This window comes from Anoplophora glabripennis, unplaced genomic scaffold (assembly GCF_000390285.2).
Source record: "Anoplophora glabripennis isolate ALB-LARVAE unplaced genomic scaffold, Agla_2.0 scaffold482, whole genome shotgun sequence".
Classification (NCBI taxonomy): domain Eukaryota; kingdom Metazoa; phylum Arthropoda; class Insecta; order Coleoptera; family Cerambycidae; genus Anoplophora; species Anoplophora glabripennis.
Window position 1 is genome coordinate 223687 of NW_019416576.1, and position 20341 is coordinate 244027.

Here is a 20341-nt window from a genome sequence, read left to right on the forward strand (position 1 = left end):
AAATATTTTAATATTTATTTGTTTATTTCAGTGAGCCAGTTTACTCAATTATGGTGTTTTACACATACTCTTTGATTTTGTCAAAGAATGGTATTTGTAAAAATTGCTGTGTATAGAGCACATTCACAGAAAAGATTTGATCTAACAGTTAGTCAGATAATGTGTTTTTCTTGAAAATAATAAATAAATAATTATAGCATCTTGTAATTTTTAACTTATTGAAGTTATTGGCGAAGATAGTAATGAATTGTTAATATCTTAATTTCTATATTTATTAATCTTTGAATGTAAAACCAAATCTATGGTATAATAAGAGCTTGTGTTTGAAGTATTTACCAAACTGTGATGTTGCCATACCAGAACTTACCCAGAATTCCTATTAAAATCGTGTTAGGTAATAATTTACTTAGTTTTCAAAGGCTTTATGTGAAATCCAATTAGTTTTCAAAACTATTAGCTCTAAATAATCTTATCAGAAATTGCAAATTATCTTAGCATGACCCTATTTTGTTATATATCTTGCGGGTTTCATTTTCAATAATTATCCACCTCTAAACTCTTTCTTTTTTCGATGCCTTATATCGGTATAAAGCCATTATTTTACATTTGTGAAAATTTATAAATTTGTCGTTTATTTATTAATATCAAATTGTATTGTCATAGAATTCATAAATCGGAAAATATCATAAAAGATCTGTTTGTGGTCTGAAATAAATTTAACATATTTTTATGGAATTGCATTTCCTAATATTTCAACTAATTCGTCATTTTTGGTGCAAAATTGTTCTGTATTGCTCTTGTTATGGTACACACTTTTTTATTATTTACTCGATACGATAATATACCTGAAATCTTCTATTAAATTAACATTATGTAAAATTTGGCATAAGTTCATTAGTAAAAAAACTTTGTTAGATTGTTACGTTGTTATGTTTTAACAAAAAAAGTCTTTTTACAAGATGTAGGTATCATAATTAATAGTACAAATTGATACAGCTGATACTAAAAGCAGAAAAGTCTTTATTAAACATGGGTCCGCTAACGAGCCGAGATAATTAGAATATGTGGTTATCAGCCACCACTAACTTGATTGTGTGTAAACGTCATCCTAGTTAGGATAAGCCACCAATATAATAACTATACCTCTAATAATATAACATTATTAAAGTTATCAGATACTTTGGTAGAAGCGCAGTTGTTTTTAATGAACGAGCCAGAAAACAGTCTTACTTAATATGGCTGCACAGTGTGCTTACTCGTTGTTAATGGAAATGTTTAAATTGTCGTCCTTGTACTCGGATGCAGGCCTTGTCACTGCATTGCGTGTCGAATTATTTCAAACACGCCTGGATCATTTTTAAATTCTTCAACTGTGCTAACCAGAGTGTCGCACACTACACCTTTAAGGTGGTTCCAAACAAAAATCCTAAGGGTTCAGATCAGGTGATCTTGGAGGCCACGATACGGGTCCTCCTCGCTCAATCCATCTTTTGCCATATCCGTGCATTAGATGTCCTCCTCACCAGCAAAATGTGCTGGTGCTCCATCAATTCCATCATGCATGTACACTTTAAACTGTTTATCTAGAATAATGTGTATAGCGCATATTAAAACTTTTATAACCAATATACAACTTTTATTAAAAAAAGCAATCATCTCCATACTCATTATTCAATCAGTTTAACTGGAAGGTGCTTAATACACCTTATGCATCTATGAAATAAAGGTTATAATGAATTACTTATACATTATTAGGTGTTATAGACTTTATATTCCAGTTGTATAGTAGGGAAGATTTGTTGTATAATGACCAGTATCCGAATTTGTATATAACAATTGTATTAACAGAATTATTCGTTCTTATACTGAATATGTTTCCGTTTTTAACGTGTAAAACGCATCTTATAATGGTTAAGTGATCGTCACCTCTCGGTGCATAATCGGTTATGATCGTTGTTAAGTTATATTCATAGTCTTGTAATAATAATCATATGTCAGACCCGAGAGCGAAGTGCGCCGACTCAATAAGAAACCTGGCTATTCCAGCCGCTGATTTAGGGTTCGCCGCACGAGCTCATCCCTTCCCTTCTAAGATTTCAGTAGCATGCTATGCATGAAGCAGAACGGTACTCAACTATCTTATACAGTCCACTTTTATTGTCCATACATGTTCAATCATTGTCAAAATAAACACACAAAACCACAACGTCTTTATTATCTTTACTCAAGAAGAGAAAATACAACAATCGTAAAATTTCCGACAGTCCGCTGTGCATCGACTTACACACGTCTAGTTTGATGAAAATGGACAGTATATGCACAATGTTTTGTGGGATACATGATCATATCGCGTTGTGTGAAATGGAAAATTATTATGTAAGGATCTAACTGTTTTATGGCTTGTAATTGTTTTGTTTTTTCAAATGTAAATCTTGTCTAAATCTTAAAAATTATTATTTTGTAGGTCCTATTAGAAATCGCTGACGTTAAGTTTTACATAAGATGGAGGAACAGAAGGTTAACGGCGGTGACAAAGAAGAGCATGGGTATAAAGTCAATCAACCAGAGGAAATAAAATTAGATGGAAAAAAGTTCAACCTTTCAGGGGATGCTTCATTCTTAAGGTGGAAGAGTTATCGTGTAAATTCTCATGTAATACAAGAAAATACGGGTGCATCGTTGCTAAGAAAATAAACTGAACAGTTTTGGGAGCGATTTGTCATCATTTTTAATGCTTAAAAGTATGTTTTATGTATGTTTACATTAGAACCTTAGCTTGTAATTACAGTTATCCAATAAAATTTCTGAAAACTTAATGTCATATGTTTTTAACTCATACAGAGTATACAACAGTTTAATACATTTATTATTATAAAACTTATAACCAGTACTAGATGTTCTAATAACGATATGGAACATTTTAATAACAGTTATTGCTATTATTTCGTAAAGAGTATAAAAAACGTTGTATACTAGTTATACAATAATTTAATAAAAAATAGGGTTTATAATCACTATACAACTGTGCTAGCAATACGCGTTTTATATCCAATATTCACCTGTTTAACTGTCACATATAGTATACAATGGTCTTATAATGGTATATAGAATTCTAATAAAGAATAAAACGCATTTCTTTCAGTGTAGGTACCACATCCTCTGGCATTGTTCCTCAAGGAATCCTGGAAGTACCTAATAACTTTTCTTAATGTTCAATTGGTACCTTTTCCTAACTGGATGACGTTTAATCATAATCAAGTCAGTTGTGGCTGGTGACTACAAATTCTGAATTATCTCGCAAACGGCTCGTTTGCGGACCTACGTTTACTAAGATTTTTTTACTTCTATCTAGTAGCGCGTACTTACAGCTGTTTCAGTTTGCGCTATTAATAATGATACACCCTGTATTTCTATGAAACGTTTGTGTCACTGTCATTACTACATTTACTGTCAGTGATCGTACATTCGATTTACAACAAATAACGTAGTGTAAGTGTTGCCCCAAATTATCGTGCTCAGTAAATAATGAGTTAAATATCAATTACCTACTATGTCCGAATTTCCCCAAAACCAGTATACAGGATGCTTTGAAATTTTTGCCAAGGTAAATGGCATGAATCCAGATAATTTTAAATATGTGAAGACACAGTTCTACAGAAAAGTTTCGGAGGTAACAAACACTTACATGAAAACTACCAGGGCCGTCCACAAACATAAATATCGAACTGTCTCCATTCCAAAAGATTACTCGAAGTCCCCGAAGTTTCAACAAAAGGGAATAATATTCGTGTGGCCCCAGAGGAAGAAGGTTCATCATAGCGAAGAAATGACCTTGATTACTTGGCTGTTGGCACACGCGTTGTTCTGGTTAAATAACATGAATCTGTTACCGAGCGGGGCAGCTTTACCTCTGAAGCAACCACCTTGGGAGTACAAGCCGCCGGTGAGGAAGCCGGAAAATAGAGATTATATTATTGAACCTGACTGGGACTCTTGTTTAAATAGTAGAAATCAATAAACTCGTACTGACTTATTTACTGACGCTTTCTTTCGCTTTGTATAAATTCTGTATTTTCTGATAACTGGGGTGAAGCTACAATAGAAATCGTTATACAAGGGATTCAACAATGCCATATTAACCCTATATTTCAGCAACCAAAACCGTAAAAAAATTGGAAGATGGTAATTTGATATTCACTTGAAAATTACTTTCAGTCTCTACAATCATATAAATAATATGAGAACGATATTATACGAATTGTGTCTTGTTGGTAAGCTGTAGTTTAGTTTCATTGAGTTTCGTAGAGCCATAATCAAATCGTTCACTATTTTATGTTCAACCTACATTTCTGCATACCATGTGGTATGTAAAAAATAAATAAAATAATAGTATATTATTTAACGAGCGGTAATGCTGGTCATAACTCACGCAGATGAAGTTTGCAGCACGAGCCGCAGGCGAGTGCTGTAATTCATCAAGTGAGTTATGACCATTACTGCAAGTTGAATACTATACTTTATCTACGACTATAACAATAAATACTAAGATACAAGTATCGAGAAAGAAGTTTATTCACAAATCTTAATAGTTATAACAATTAAATAAAAGTTTTAGGTGTAATTACTCATTTTGTTTATTAATGATATTAACTGTAAAGTTTGAACAACCAGTAAACTGAATATGTGGGACTGTATTATGCAAGTTTATTGTTTCTTTTTGTGTTTGTTGTATATATGTTGTAGATGTACTGACTGGTTGAGGCGTTATAGAACTGTATATTTTATTTGCAGTATCTTTCTTATTGTTTTCTGAATCATCAATGTACCCCTCAGCAACAGTAGTTGATCGCCAACCGCCATGGCGTTTCAGTGCCGTTATATCCCCTCCAGCATCTACTAATAAAGTTGCTGACGAGCGGCGAAACAATGCCCGGTATATAAATTACCATCTGGTAATTTTAAAAATGTAGCAACGTCTTTCCCCATTGCTCCAAATTTATTAATGCCAATTCTTTGTTTGTGATATTTTCCATTTTGAAATTTAAAGAATAATATTGTTTGCGATATATCGGTAGGACGAAGATTTAAATATTTCTTAATTATAGTATAAAAATTTCCCATAACAGTGAATTTTCTGGCAATTTTTGTTTTTGTATTTGGTACACTGACTATAAAAATAGATCCATGATCTTCTAAATCTGTAAAATGCATAGAGTGCAATTCTGCTGCGCTACAAGCACCCATAATGCCCATTATTAAAGCAACCTAAAATAAATTATATTATTGACTAGATGATAAAAACGTTTGAATTTTTGTAAAAGCTATTACCTTTGTCGCCAGATATTTCTCATCAGGAGCTTCATTTATGAAATATGTTTCTCTGATTGACGTTTAAGAAACGCACATAATTTTGAATAATTCTCTATATTAATTCCATTATATATGTTGAGTGTGCTTCTTAGCATGGAGTAGAAAGTCCATAGAGACGATGCTTTATATTTATTGCTAAGTTCATTAAAATAAGCCAAAAGCATATTTTCTGTAAACGCGTTAACGTTTTTATTGCTACACCAATCTTGAAAATTTTTATATACACATTTATACTTGTTTTTTGATTTTTCTGGTAATAAATTCTGTATTGCATTATTAGCTACTTCTCTTATTTCTGGAGGTGTACATAATAACTCATCTTCGCTATCTAAATTCATCTTTTTTATGACTATTATTAGAAATTGATTTGAAAACGTCAAAATTATTTTGTTAAAATATCAAATGACATTAGTCCTCTCAATGATAATAATTGACAGTTCCGCCTACTGAGAGGAGAGGAGAAGAATAATTTTAAAATCTTTTAATTATTCATTCCTTTCCACTTCCACCATTTTCTTTCCATTTTACACCAATGGAACGTATTTATCGGCTTAAAAATTTCCAAGAATTTACTGCGACACTATTTACATACCGAATTATCATTGTAGAAGCCCAGCGTGAGTTATAATAACTCACTATAAAAACTCACGCTACTTGTTTATTAATACAATTAATTGCTCAAAAGCAGTTGAATAATTAATATATAAATTAATAAGAGTAGATAAAAATTCTTAAAACATAATATCAATGTGTTTGACTACACATCTATTTATTAGTTAATAACATTCTCTATTTTAATGGTGCAGATTCGCTAATGAATGTCTTAGCTGTGCAGATCGTCGAGTATACGAATAAATGGCAGATTCGTGAAATTGAACCCTTTTTTCAACTTCACTGATGTTCTTCGCTATTCCAGTCTTGTTTTTTTACCGAGTCAGTCACATATCCCTTTGCTACAGCGTAACCTTTCAAAGTCGTGAGATCTCCAAAGTCTGCTAATATTGTTGCCGACGTCCATCTAAAACAATGCCTTGTGTAAGCTTTAGGACCTGGCAATTTCAGGTTCGAATCTATCTGGCTTGGTATTTTTCCAATGGATTTTCTTCAATTCTTCAAATTACAATTTGAATGGTACAGTTTCATTTCTTATAGAATAAAGACAGTCGATTGATTGCTACGTGCGAAGGCCTCAACGACACATATTTGGTAAAATATTCTTTCTCCTAAGCATAAACTACACATTTTGTACTTAAGTGTGTTTTGAGTCGGAAATGTTAATAATGATAATGATATCCTGTCGCTCGATGTCTAACATTATTTTGGTTAACTCTTCTCAGTGGTAGGATCCCGTTAATCCTATGGGTAAGGCAATCGGAAACATTAAAAAAATCATTCAAAATCATTCAATTCATTTTCATTTTTTTGTGTTTGGGATGAAGTTAAATCTTAATAAAAATATAACAAATTCTACCTTTATCATGAAAAAATCGTCGTTCAATAATCTTATAAAAAATTTATCTACTTACAATAAATACGCTGATTTTTTAGCCATGTATGTATCAGTTTATTATATTTTTCTGGATTTATGTTATTTTTCACAGTCAAAGTGGTTTTCAACATGGAGTAGTAGCACCAAGTGAAGAAGACATTTTAATTTTTGTCAGCGAAATAAGCGATTATAGTATTTTCATTAATGTTTATTGTTTTCCTGCCACACACCATTGTATTCCTTTTCATACCTCGCCCTAGACTTTTTCGGTAGTAAATCTTCCGTTGCTTCTTTTACTATTCGATCACACCTTCAGAACTGCTCGAATCTATTTTTATTTCAAAATTAAACACAAGACACAGTAATAGATACGATCAATATGGTATTATTTATTTCGCTTTTGCAACGAAAAACATTAACGTCTATTAAAGGTTGGACAAGTTAGGATGATTTTATTATTAATAGCAGAGAGATGGTTGTCATCAAATACAAAATTACAGACCTTATTAAAAGGCTACAGTGCATGGCTTATCGCTTTTAAAGGATAATTTTTAAAAACCAAATATTAAAAAAAATCATAGTTAATATAGAATTATCCGTAATATTTGTGGTAACTGGATTTTTTTGCTAGAAAAAATCATTATTTCCATTCATAAATATATGGATGGAAAATGGATTGATTCTTGATTGCTATGTCACAGTTTGTCTCTTATTAAGTAAACCATCTGATATTGTTCAAATCAACCATGGAAAATGTTTTTTCTTCATTTCTTTCAGAAAAGTCAAGATTGACGAAGAAACATAAAAAGTTGAATGGTGTAAGATTAAAGGGATCAAGAATATCCACAACGAGAAATTTTTTTTATTGTACTTTCAAAGTCAATTAAAATTACACAATCCCTCCTCGCTTTGGGTCTTCTGTTCTGTTAGCGTTCGATGATATCAGTAAAATACAACAAGTACCTACCTACGTACATTTAGTTGCATGCTTGAAGAGAAAGTCTGAGGGTTTTCTATAAAAAAAAAAATCAATAGTTTTAATTAGAGATGACATACAAATATTTAGGAATTAACAAATTTATTAAAGGAAATGTTATAGACGAAGAGCAACACATCCGTATTCTTAAAAATTCGTAAAAATAAAAATTCAACTTGAATTTTTTGTAAGTAGTAGAAATATCGAAAGATCGAATTTGGTGGAAATTTAAAAGTATACAGCACAGTTAAACATTGTCCAACACAACAGGTTTTTCATTGAATACAAAAATGGCAAGTGTACCCGACAGCCAATTGGATGTTTACAAAAATATTAAATGGAATCGTAATATTTCAGGTGTAAGAAAATATACCCAGCATTGTTTCCTACCACTGTCTGCGTTGTTGCTTGCGGATGTGGGGATTGATTTGTTGACGGTTAAAAGACGATTGACGGTCTAATACGGTAGGTGAGAGTTATACAGGGTGTCCCATAAGCACATGATTAAAAAGGTATCTCGACATTCTTTGGCTCAAAAGAATACGATCTGACCTAACTTCCATTAAGATCCATATATTTTAATGAAACTTGCCGTGGACTTGTTCCTAAGTTAAGGCTCATGTTTTGATGAAGCAACCGCGTCCATCCGCCTTAGGCAAGTGGTAAATTATTGAGTGTTTTGGTACAAGAATACCAGAACTTTTTATTTGGTCGCTGGAATCAATTCATTGTGTTTTTTATGCATCAATCATTTTTCGAGATTTTCATGCTGTTGGTAAAATCTTGTAGTGTTCATAGTTTTTACACAAAAAAAATGTTTTCTGTTTCGTTGCGACTTAACAATTTTAGACGTATCGCAGTAAATCTGGTCACAATGTCACAAGTCTGTCGCGACGCGATGGCTTGAATATCACTTTACTTCATTAGATTTATTTTTTGTTAATGAACAAAAAATGTAAAGACATACTTAGCACAGACATAATTCTCTTTATTGAAACTGGATAATAAGTTACATAGATACGATAGATGATGATGGAATTACAAGACATGTTCGATATGCCCGCCATTTTCTTGGATGCTTCGATTGAAATCGAACTGAATCCTCCTCAACTTTTATGGATCATTCCATATTGCGTCCGCCTCGTTCTGAATTCTACGTAATAATTCTTCCTGGGATTCCACGGGAGTGGCGTAAAATTTATTCTTTAAGGCTCCCCATAGAAAAAAATCTAACGGTGTTAAATCGGAGGACTTGGGGGACTATTCGACAGGACTCTTCTTCCGATCCACTTGTGTTGGAAAGTATTATTTAAATGTGCAGTTATATCTGCACTAAAGTGCGGAGGAACACCATCATGCATGAACCACATCTGGGCACAAAGATCGAGAGGGACATCTTCCATGAGAACCGGAAAAGTATTCGTCAAAAAATTGAGATAATTTTCGCCATTCAAACGACGCGGCATATCATAAGGACCCAGAAGGATGTCACTGATGATCTAGACCCAAACATTTATTCGAAATTGCACCTGAAATACTCTTCGCATAAGAGTTTTCTTCTGCGTAATGGTGGAAATTACGTGAATTAAAGACACCACTTCTGGTAAAACCAACTTCATCGGTGAATAAAATTCTGCTGGTGAAATTTATATTAGGTCACGTGCCCACGCCCCTTCATTTAAGCGACAAAATTGAAGTCTTCTCTCAAAATCGTGTGGTAAAAGCTCCTGATAGACGTCGCATGATAAGGATGGAGGAGCTGCTGTCTTATGATGCGATTAATTGTACTTCTTGGTACGCCAAATTCCACTGCCAGACGGTGAGTACTGATATTTGGATCTTCAGCAATCCTATTTAAAACGTCATCCTCAGCGGCTGCATTTCCTACTTGAGGACGACCCACACGGTTAACGGCTCGAACACCAAATTGTCGCAAGCTCCTTTCAATCCGTGCAAATGTCCGGTAATCTAGAACCCGTCGGTTTGGATATCGCGCCGCGTAAACGCGTGCACGCAAGTTGTCTCCGCAAAACCCTAAGACTTTGACCATGTCGATCATCTCTTTATTAGAAAACGCCATTCGAAACAACTGATTTATTATAAAATGGCATCATCGCTTACTACGATAGTAGTGACTGTAGTGAGTAGTTGTACTTGAGTAGTAGTGATAAAGATTGTCTAAAATTGAAAACATTTTTTTGCGTAAAAACTATGAATGCTTCAAGATTTTAACAAGAGCACGAGAATCTCGAAAAAGAACTGATGCATCGATATAACAAAAAATGAATTGATTCCAGCGACCAAATAAAAAATTCTGGTAATTCTTGTATCGAGACTCAAAAATTTACCACTTGCCCAAAGCGGATGGACGCGATTGTTCATCAAAACATGAGTCTTACTTAAGAACAAGTCCACAGCAAGTTTCATTAAAATCCATCGTAACACTCTCCAGATATTACAAAAAACATAATTTTTTTCTTAATGGAAGCTAGGTTAGACCGTCTTCTTTTGAGCCAAAGAATGTGGCAGTACTTTTTTCATCATGTGCGTAAGGAACACTCTGTATGACCAAAAATATTTAAGGAACTGAAAAAATGGTATATATTTCATTCGACTTGGTAGCATCTGCATGAGAAGAAATATTTTCTTTCGTTTGTGAGCTCTAGAAAATAAATGGAATTTTATTTCCTGTTAATGAATACATCTACTATTTTTTATTTTATTTTCAATAAAATAATGTTCTCAAAAATTTATATAGACACAAGCATACAGGGTAGGAAAGTACCGATGGTCTATCTGAGAGCGATAAAGTAAGCCATAGAAATCCATGCGATAGAGAAGGATGGCTATAATGAAGGTCTCTCATAGTCACCGCCCGTTTCGCCCTTCCACAAATAAGATCCACTTCTTATTTGTGGAAGGGCGAAATGGGCGTTGACTATTAGACGCCTTCATTATAGCCATCATTGTCTATCACATGGATTTCTATGGCTTACTTTATCGCTCTCACGTAACTTTTGATAGACCATCGGTACTTTCCTACACTGTATATATGAAAGCAGTGTTCATTTTTTTTAATGAAAGCTTACTAAAAGTCGCTAAGATTTTATATATAATTATTTACTATTGACATTTTTTATTTAGCTAAATATGTCCACCTTAAAAATCAGTCTTAATCAACTCGATTTCATAAATTGCTTAGACTAACCAAAAATATTACACTGAGAAGGTACGTATAATTACTCAGGGTTCTACCTTAACGGGGGCGTTTTAATGCGTAATTTTCAGTAAATTTGTAGCAGTTTTTTTGACGAGAGTTTTAGAAAGCAAGCAAGCTAGAAACAATATCACTTTACAGTACTAGTTATACAAGTTTTCTCCAGAGACAGTTTACAAGCTGAAAATACATTCAGAATAAGGGAAAAGTGCATATTTTTACTTCTTATGTTTATAGTTATATATTTCCTGAACTTTGCACGCCTGTTGAATATACAAAAATCGATTTCTAAACTTTTAACTTCATACACTACTTTCTTTTATCCTAAATTTGCAAACATATATGCCGTGTTTCATTTAAAATAAATGATTTTCCTACACAGAATTATTTAAAAGCATGTTTTTTCATCCACAGAACAAATCAGACTGACTTTAATTAAGACATTGTCTATTGCTAGCAGCTAATTACGTAAAAAAAGAAATACTCACTATAAACTTGCATAGTCTAATAATTACTTACTTCGTACCGTACTTCATTAACTCAGTATTAGTGTGGTACTTTGCATAATATCTGAATAAACGGTGCCTCATCAAAATTTTGTATTGCAAGTTCACTAAGCACATGATTTACAAAACTCCATTGTATAAATATTCCACGTGGAATGGTGGACGTAAAAATTTTATAAACTGCAATCAATACGAAGTCTCGACGCAACGCCTTTTAAACGTACTTTAAAGTCAGTTATGCTTCTCTTCTTTTTTTTTCTTTAAATATTTACTAGACAATCGATGCCATTGCGATCTTGTAATATTTCAGCGTTTAATTAAATAAAAAAAATCGAGACACTGTAGTTCTATGCAGAATTAAATAACCTGAATGCATTAGCCATGATGAAACTTCGCCCGAAAGCAATTTCGTCTAACTTTGCAATAAGTAATCTAATTACGTGAAGCAACAATATTGCATTTAGGATTTGGTCTTAAATTATTCGTCAGTTGCTTCTTAAGGATTGAAAAGGACAAATAAATGAATAATACTTTAACGAATTTTGGGTTCACTCTACTAAATTACATATGAATAAAAAATTTGCGATATTAAATTTTCATGTAATACATATACATTTTGTTGGCGAATTCATAGACATGTAACTTGATAAGGTCATTCCAGAGGGGAATTTTAACGTTTATGTAGTTAAACATTGTTACTATTAACAAAATGAATTGTATACTTCTACAAGGTGTGTTCCAAAGTAATCAGCACTTTGTCAAAATAACAACACATTTTTTTGAATTTATTTTATTCAAAATAGTCCCCTTCCGATTCAATATAACGATTTGCACGGTGTAAAAGCATGTCAACTGAGTGTTACCGGGATACCTTTCAGGATGTACAAGCCTTTTGGACGGCATCTACGTCCACAATACGCTTTCCTTTCATTGGTAAATGCATTTTTGCGAAAAGGTAAAAGTCGCACGGTGTCGAATCAGGCGGATACGGGGACTGGTTGACGGTTAGAAAGCGATTTTTGTCAAAAATAAATCGGTTACAATTGCCGATAGATGGGATGGCATTATCGTACAACAAACACCAACTTCCTTCTGCGCGATGTTCTGGCTGAATAAGACGAATACGATGCACTTAATGCTTCATAAGGCCAAAATAGAATTGTACATTCACGGTTTGGCCCGGTGGAACAAACTCTTTGTGGACAATGTATTTGGAATCATAAAAGCAAATCAAGACTGTCTTCCCTTTAGACTTCTCCAAATAACATTTTTTGGGTTTTGGCTTGTCTGGTGCCTTCCACTCGGCATTTTGGAGCTTGGTTTCAGGATCAGATTGAAAACGACACGTTTCAGCACCAGCCACAATGTTGTAAAGGAAGTTTTTGCCATTTTAGCCTCCTTGATGATGTCCTTCGAAAGTTAAATTCTGAGCAATTTTTGGTCGTCAGTCAACTTGTACGGAACATACCGTGCACACAAGTTTGGTGGTCCAAAAGTTCGACCAAAATGCGATAAATTCATGTTTTTGATGATGACAGATTTTGGAAAACGATTCTATGATGTTCGGAAGTATTTACTATTTCCAAAAAATATCTTATTTCTGTAGAAAATAAAAGGTTTAGTAGAAAAATATTAACATTTTAATTTTAAGTCTAAAATTCACGCAAAAACGGTCGCCGATGATATGGCGCGGCGTCTACGTGACGTCACATCTATGTTTGTCAACAGTAAACATAAGGTGCTAATATTTTGTGTTGCGAGATTCATTAGTTAAATAAAGTTTTAAATAAAAATACAAAGTTACCATAATAGTATATGGATTTTATTTACCATCAAATTGTACTTTGGTATAATAATGGATACATACAATCTTTCCATGAAGAGACTATAAAAAACACTAAAGAGACATTAAGAAAATTTGATACATAGTCATAGTCATCAACGGTAACATTAATTATATCTACATTTTATTTGTACTGTAGTTGCAATCACACTGAAAGAAATGCGCTTATTAAACTGTTTATCTAGAATAATGTGTATAGCGCATATTAAAACTTTTATAACCAATATACAACTTTTATTAAAAAAAAAGCAATCATCTCCATACTCATTATTCAATGAGTTTAACTGGAAGGTGCATATGAAATAAAGGTTATAATGAATTACTTATACATTATTAGGTGTTATAGTCTTTATGTTCCAATTGTATAGTAGGGAAGATTTGTTGTATAAAGACCAGCATTCGAATTTGTATATAACAATTATATTAACAGAATTATTCGTTCTTATACCGAATATGTTTCCGTTTTTAACGTGTAAAACGCGTCTTATAATGGTTAAGTGATCGTCACCTCTCCGTGCATAAATCGGTTATGATCGTAAAATTTCCGACAGTCCGCTGTGCATCGACTTACGACTATTACACATCTAGTTTCATGAAAATGGGCAGTATGTGCACATGTTTTGTGGGATACATGATCATATCGCGTTGTGTGAAATGGAAAATTATTATGTAAGTATCTAACTGTTTTATGGCTGGCAATTGTTTTGTTTTTTCAAATGTAAATCTTGTCTAAATCTTAAAAGTTATTATTTTGTAGGTCCTATTAGAAATCGCTGATGTTAAGTTTTACATAAGATGGAGGAACAGAAGGTTAACGGTGACAAAGAAAAGCATGGGTATAAAGTCAATCAACCAGAGGAAATAAAATTATATGGAAAGAAGCTCAACCTTTCTGGGGATGCTTCATTCTTAAGGTGGAAGAGTTATAGTGCAAATTCTCATGTAATACAAGAAAATACGGGTGCATCGTTGCTAAGAAAATAAACTGGACAGTTTTGGGAGCGATTTGTCATCATTTTTAATGCTTAAAAGTATGTTTTATGTATGTTTACATTAGAACCTTAGCTTGTAATTACAGTTATCCAATAAAATTTCTGAAAACTTAATGACATATGTTTTTAACTCATACAGAGTATACAACAGTTTAATACATTTATTATTATAAAACTTATAACCAGTACTAGATGTTCTAATAACGATATGGAACACTTTAATAACAGTTATTGCTATTATTTCGTAAAGGGTATAAAAAACGTTGTATACTAGTTATACAATAATTTAATAAAGAATAAGGTTTATAGTCACTATACAACTGTGCTAGCAATACGCGTTTTATATCCAATATTCACCTGTTTAACTGTCACATATAGTATACAATGGTCTTATAATGGTATATAGAATTCTAATAAAGAAGAAAACGCATTTCTTTCAGTGCAGCTACACAGAAATAGCCCTTTTGAGGTCGTGTTCAATACATTTGTAGCTGCATCTGCACATAAAACATCTGCGTCGGTTTTCCTTTTTCTACATAATTTTTAAAAGTCTTCATCAGGCGATCCTGCTATAATGGGACAGTTTTTGCAAAGCATTTGATAAATTTTTAAAAAATTTTCCCAGTCTGGTACTTAACAGTTTTCCTCACTTCATCCTCCAATATTCTGTCGCTTTTCATGGCCGGTGCAACTTAGATTTTTCCTCCCATTATTAATTTGATCAGTGTTGTAAATGGACTAAATTGAAACGCTCGTGACGCCGTCACTACTATATCCTAACTCGTACCAAAGGCAGCTGGTCTCATTTCTTCTTCAACTTTCATGACATCTTCATCAGTCAAAACGAGTTTTAATTACCAATTAAGCACCAATTAATGTACTCACATGGAAGTTTTGACATTTCTAAAATCTGCTGAACAAAAGTCTTTGTTTGAAGAAACTCTTCTAGCATCAAGAAATCAATTCTATGCAAATTAAAGCTATATACCTTTGTGAATCCTTGTTTCCTGATTATGGTTTTGGTACAACAAAAGTGATAGTTGGGAAACGCCAAATATTTAAACGAAGATAAATACTGCCGATACAGTCGAAGTACAAATGAAACAAAATGACATTTACATAGATGTGACGTAATTCGCTCTGATTGGTGTTCAACCTGTCATGGCGGTTTGCTGTATTTTGTAGTTTTATTTTATCAAAAATATGATCAATCTCGCTCATAATAGAAAAATCATTATGTTTTTTATAATCCATGAATCATATTTCATTAGATAAATACATAATTTTAGTGATTTTTGGTTACTGTCATCATGTCTATTCTAATTCCATGAATTTCAATGAAGATTTTGACTGATCTTTGATGAATCCATGCACAGTTTTGATGGAATCTGCGGTGATCACTGATTTCGGTTGGCCAATGTTGCTTATTATTATCTTCTCACGACCGTTTTTAAACCGCGTATACTACTCATGAGCTCTGGCACGGCATAAAAAATCTTCGCCATAAAATTAGTTCATCAATTGAAACGTTCCAGTGAAAGTTTTACCAAGTTTGAAACAATACTTAATATGGCTCTTTGTTATATGCTCATTTTTATACCGATGACATAAACATACTCTCACTCTAGACGCAATAACTCCGCTTCTATTCGTCCAAATGTGATCAAATTTTGACAGCAAATCAGCGAAAGATCTACCTTTCCGAAGCATTTGATAATATATGGCACCACAAGAAATACCTATTTTTGATATTTTTTTGTGTTTAAAAACTGGTATCAGTAGCTTTTCACCTCATAATTTTGTATGAATACTTGAATTACTTACTACTCAAAAATAAAAACTAAGTGAGTATCGTCTGTACATTATTCGTAAATCTTTAGTCTTAAATCGTAAGTCTCAATTTCTTATCTGCTTCTCTGTAGGTCATTTACAGTTTTGGTGTTAATTCTAAGAATATAAAAATTTAATTACGGAAAAATTTATCACTGATATAGATGTTACAAATGTTAAAGAAGAAGCTTAGAATCAGCTTATCTGATAACAAGTACAAATAATCTTAGGGTAATCTTCAGGTAAATAATGTGTCAAGATATTTTTAACATTTTGGACAATAACTGACCCTAAATACGGTCCTGTTATAAATATCATGACCTACGTAACTTAAAATTTTAAATGATAATATGTATATTGTTTAGGTAGTAGAAAGAAAGTATAACAATTGTTTTTAGCTACTTCGTACCGCTGGAGGCTGAGTTTGGTAGTTCTTGTGAATTTCGAGCTAATTTCCCAGATAATTTTAAACATCAGCGATTCTCTTGCGAAATGCGAAATGTTGGTGAAAATACCGATCTCGATCGCGCTCTTTCAGTGAAAAGTGAGAGGATCGAACTCCTCGGACACGTACTGCTTTGTGTAAGTGCTTTTGAAGCTGCTTCTGGCTCTACGGGCGACTTCTTAGTGTAGGTTGGAAACACGGGTAGAAGTTGGCTCGGATAATATCTACATTTAATATTTACAAAACTATGGTAGTAATTTTGCATTCTAGTTGCCAGTGACATAGATATGAGCAGGTCTTTTGTGTGGCGTAATTTCTCCGCTATATTCTCCGCTTTTTCCTTAGGCATGACTAGTTAAAACGAGACATACATGAAAAAATATCACTCTTGTCAAATGTTTCACATTTGCTTAGATTTTGTGGTAAACTTCATAGTAATGATTGACCTTTCTATTTATTTCACGACAGAAAAGTTTGTTTCACAACAGTTTCAATAAAAAAAAAAAACAAAAAAGTTAAATCTAAGCAAGGTTAATGTACAAAAATTTAACAAATTTAAATGTACCCACTGTTCTTTCGGGTTGTTATGCCGTGGCCCATGTACCTGGTCGCTGCAAGTTACAGAACTACCTTGCTCTTCCTTAGCCTAATCTAAGAACCTTTAACCTGCTTTTGTTGTTCTGAGGCTAGGCTCTATGGTGGTGGACCCGCCCTGATGTTCATTTCAGTTCTTGTTGGTTCAGTTCTCATAGATTCCTAGCTAAGAAAAATAATTCTGTAACTGGCCAAACCAGACATAACCAGAAAAACGACATACTTTAAATATATGCATGGGCAGTGACAACCTTAATACCGCAAATAAAAAGGTATTTACATATAAATTTGTTGTTGTAGAATATTTAATTGATTTAAAACAATATTTTCAATTCTTTTTATATTTAATATATTTGTTTTAAATTATATCAAATGGCAATTTTCACACTAACTGGGTACCTGAAATAACGGGTATTCGATATCACAGTTCTCACCGATTTCAAGTGATTAGTTCTCTCAGAGTAAAAGGGTCAGCTACCTAATTGATTTCTGCCAGTTCCGTAACACATTAATAATAAAATAAAGTGTTTTCTTAAGTAGCGTCGCACTAACAAGATAGTTAATTAAAATTCGACAATAACCAGGGCTCAAATACTTTTTAACTAACCATACTTATATGCCTCTAATACTCTAACAAATGTAAACCTTCAAATAGATATGTGCTTATGAATTTGATACTCAGGCTCTATGCAACGCACTTACAGTCTCCCAAAATTGTTTCTAATAATATGCATTTTAAGTGTGCCAATAGAAAAGCCATTTTTTTAAGTAAGATTTATTTATTGTTACGTTTTCTGTAAACAAATATACAGAGCGATCCAGAATGTTGAAGCTGACGTCAGACGTAAATGTTAAAAGATATTAAAATTCACTTCCATTTGATCAAAATTTTTGCTGAGCAAGTTCGACGTTTAGTGACACGATTAAGAAATACTGGCAGTGTTTGTAAAGGAAAGTCGCCTGAAAGAAAGTCAGTTTTAACTGAAGATAAACTGGATGATGTTAGAGAGCGTTTAGTGTTTAGCAGCAAGCCTCACTAAACCTTTTCGATAACTTTCAGCTCAGACGGGTAAATACTTGTAATATGTTAAATATCAGTATTTAAAAATATTAATTATAGGAATGTCATATGGTTCAGTACACAGAGCTGTAAGAAAATTACATTTACATTCATATAAAGTTTCCATAGTGCAAGAAATATTAGATAATAAAAAAAGTGAATTGTAACAACTTAAACGATGACAATCTTTTAGATATAACTTTTATTACTGATGAGGCGTGGTTTCATTTTAGTAGATACATAAGTTCACAAAATTATCATACGTGGCCTGCGGAGAATCCTGCTAAAATAGGAGTTTGGGTAGCCATATATCGGCGAAGAATAATTAGATCTATTTTCTTTGAAGATAATGTTACTGCTGAACGATATAGACAAAACATTTTGCAACCATTTTTAAATCAGCTACATGACGAATTCCACAATGGTTACTTTCAACAAGATAGAGCAAACTGCATACACGGTTAACACAACACTGAAGTTCCTAAGAGAATTTTATGACGATCGTATTATTAGTCGAGGCTTATGGCCTCCAAGATTTCCGGACTTAACTCCCTTAGATTATTGTCTCTTTGGAACATTAAAAAATTCCAAATATGTAAACCGTTTACACACAGTGGATAAACTAAAGGACATCATAAGAAATGAATTAGCTAATATTACCGAAAATGAATTAATACATAATGTATTTTACAGTTTAAGAAGACGAATAAATATATAAATACAGAACGAAGGCCAATATTTTGAACGTTTATTATAAAAAATTGTGATTAAAAATATTAAATATTTTTATTCTTCATTTCAATGTTTAAATAGTTTTTAGAATTTATAACAAATTAATTGTTGTTACTGGTAGGGACAGAATTTTGATCAATATAAAAGTAGGTATATACTTTTGTAACAAAACGTTCCTTTTATATTAGAAGTTAAGACATTTTAAATCGATTTTTAATCGCATTTCTAATTTCTATAACAAATTAATAAACACCTCAAATTAATTAATGTCAACATTCTGCTTTTTGTGTTTATCGTTTTCGTGTTTTTTGCGCTTGCACAAAATGGAATATTAAAAAAATATAAGTATTTGAAAATGGATATTATACTTTTCTCTACTATTGAATTTATTAATTTGTCATAATTGTCTTTTTTTCTTTATTTTTAAATTTAAAAAATATAATTAAATAAACTCTTTTACCAAAAGGAACGTTCAAGGGTTATATTTATAAAAATATCTTTGCCTAATCAAAAATTTCACACTGGAAGAAGCAGACAAACACAAAATATAAAAGAAAACATCACTTTATATCGCGCACTATCTTAGAAATATCAGGAAGCGCGATAGGGGACCACCTTGTGTGTTCAAATTTTCTATCTTGTTTAAATTTCTTGATTCATATTTCGTTTTTCGTATTTCACGTTTTATTATGTGTATCGATTTTACTGGTATTGGCATTGGAGGCATGATGAAGTTGTAAATCTACATACTAAAGTTCATTATGGCCCTCCCATTACGTACCCACTGTATGGGAAATAATATATGTATATTAATTAGATTACATTTGACACCGTAGTGGAAATATAATAAATTGTTAATTAAGCACTAATTGCGTTTCAAGTAATTCTCATTTAACACAACTATATGCAGCAGTTCTGATTAATGTGCGTTTCTTACTAATATTTATTAATTTTAAGTTCAAGTCTTTATTATTTATATCTACAGGGTGGGCCACCAGTAACGCCTCGGTCGCTAGTGACCAACGGCAAATGTTACAGAAACCTGTTTAAGTGGGTATGTGTAGGTTGATTACGGCTACATTTTAAAAATATTTTGAAATATACAAGGTGTCCAGGAAAAGCGTACCATATCAAAGTTATGTATTTTTGAATGGAACACCCAGTATATTTTTACTTTGGGAGTTAGGAAATTTAAAACTCTTTCAAACTGTGTATAGGTTCCCTATACCTATCTCTAACGGTATTGGAGATATTTGTGCCGTTTCGTTTTTTATCGATTTTTTTTGT

General features: G+C 32.6%; 1 protein-coding gene across 1 annotated transcript; it reads left to right on the plus strand.

Annotated features, from left to right (window-relative positions):
• Window positions 1-3550: 3550 nt before the first annotated feature.
• LOC108909791 lies at window positions 3551-4018 on the plus strand. The gene has a single exon (XM_018714217.1). The coding sequence runs from the start codon at window positions 3551-3553 to the stop codon at window positions 4016-4018; it is 468 nt and encodes a 155-aa protein (XP_018569733.1).
• The last annotated feature ends 16323 nt before the right edge of the window (window positions 4019-20341 follow it).

Bases quoted from the DNA above. Each gene is read 5' to 3' on its own strand.
- LOC108909791 (XM_018714217.1), top strand. From the start codon at position 3,551: ATGTCCGAATTTCCCCAAAACCAGTATACAGGATGCTTTGAAATTTTT.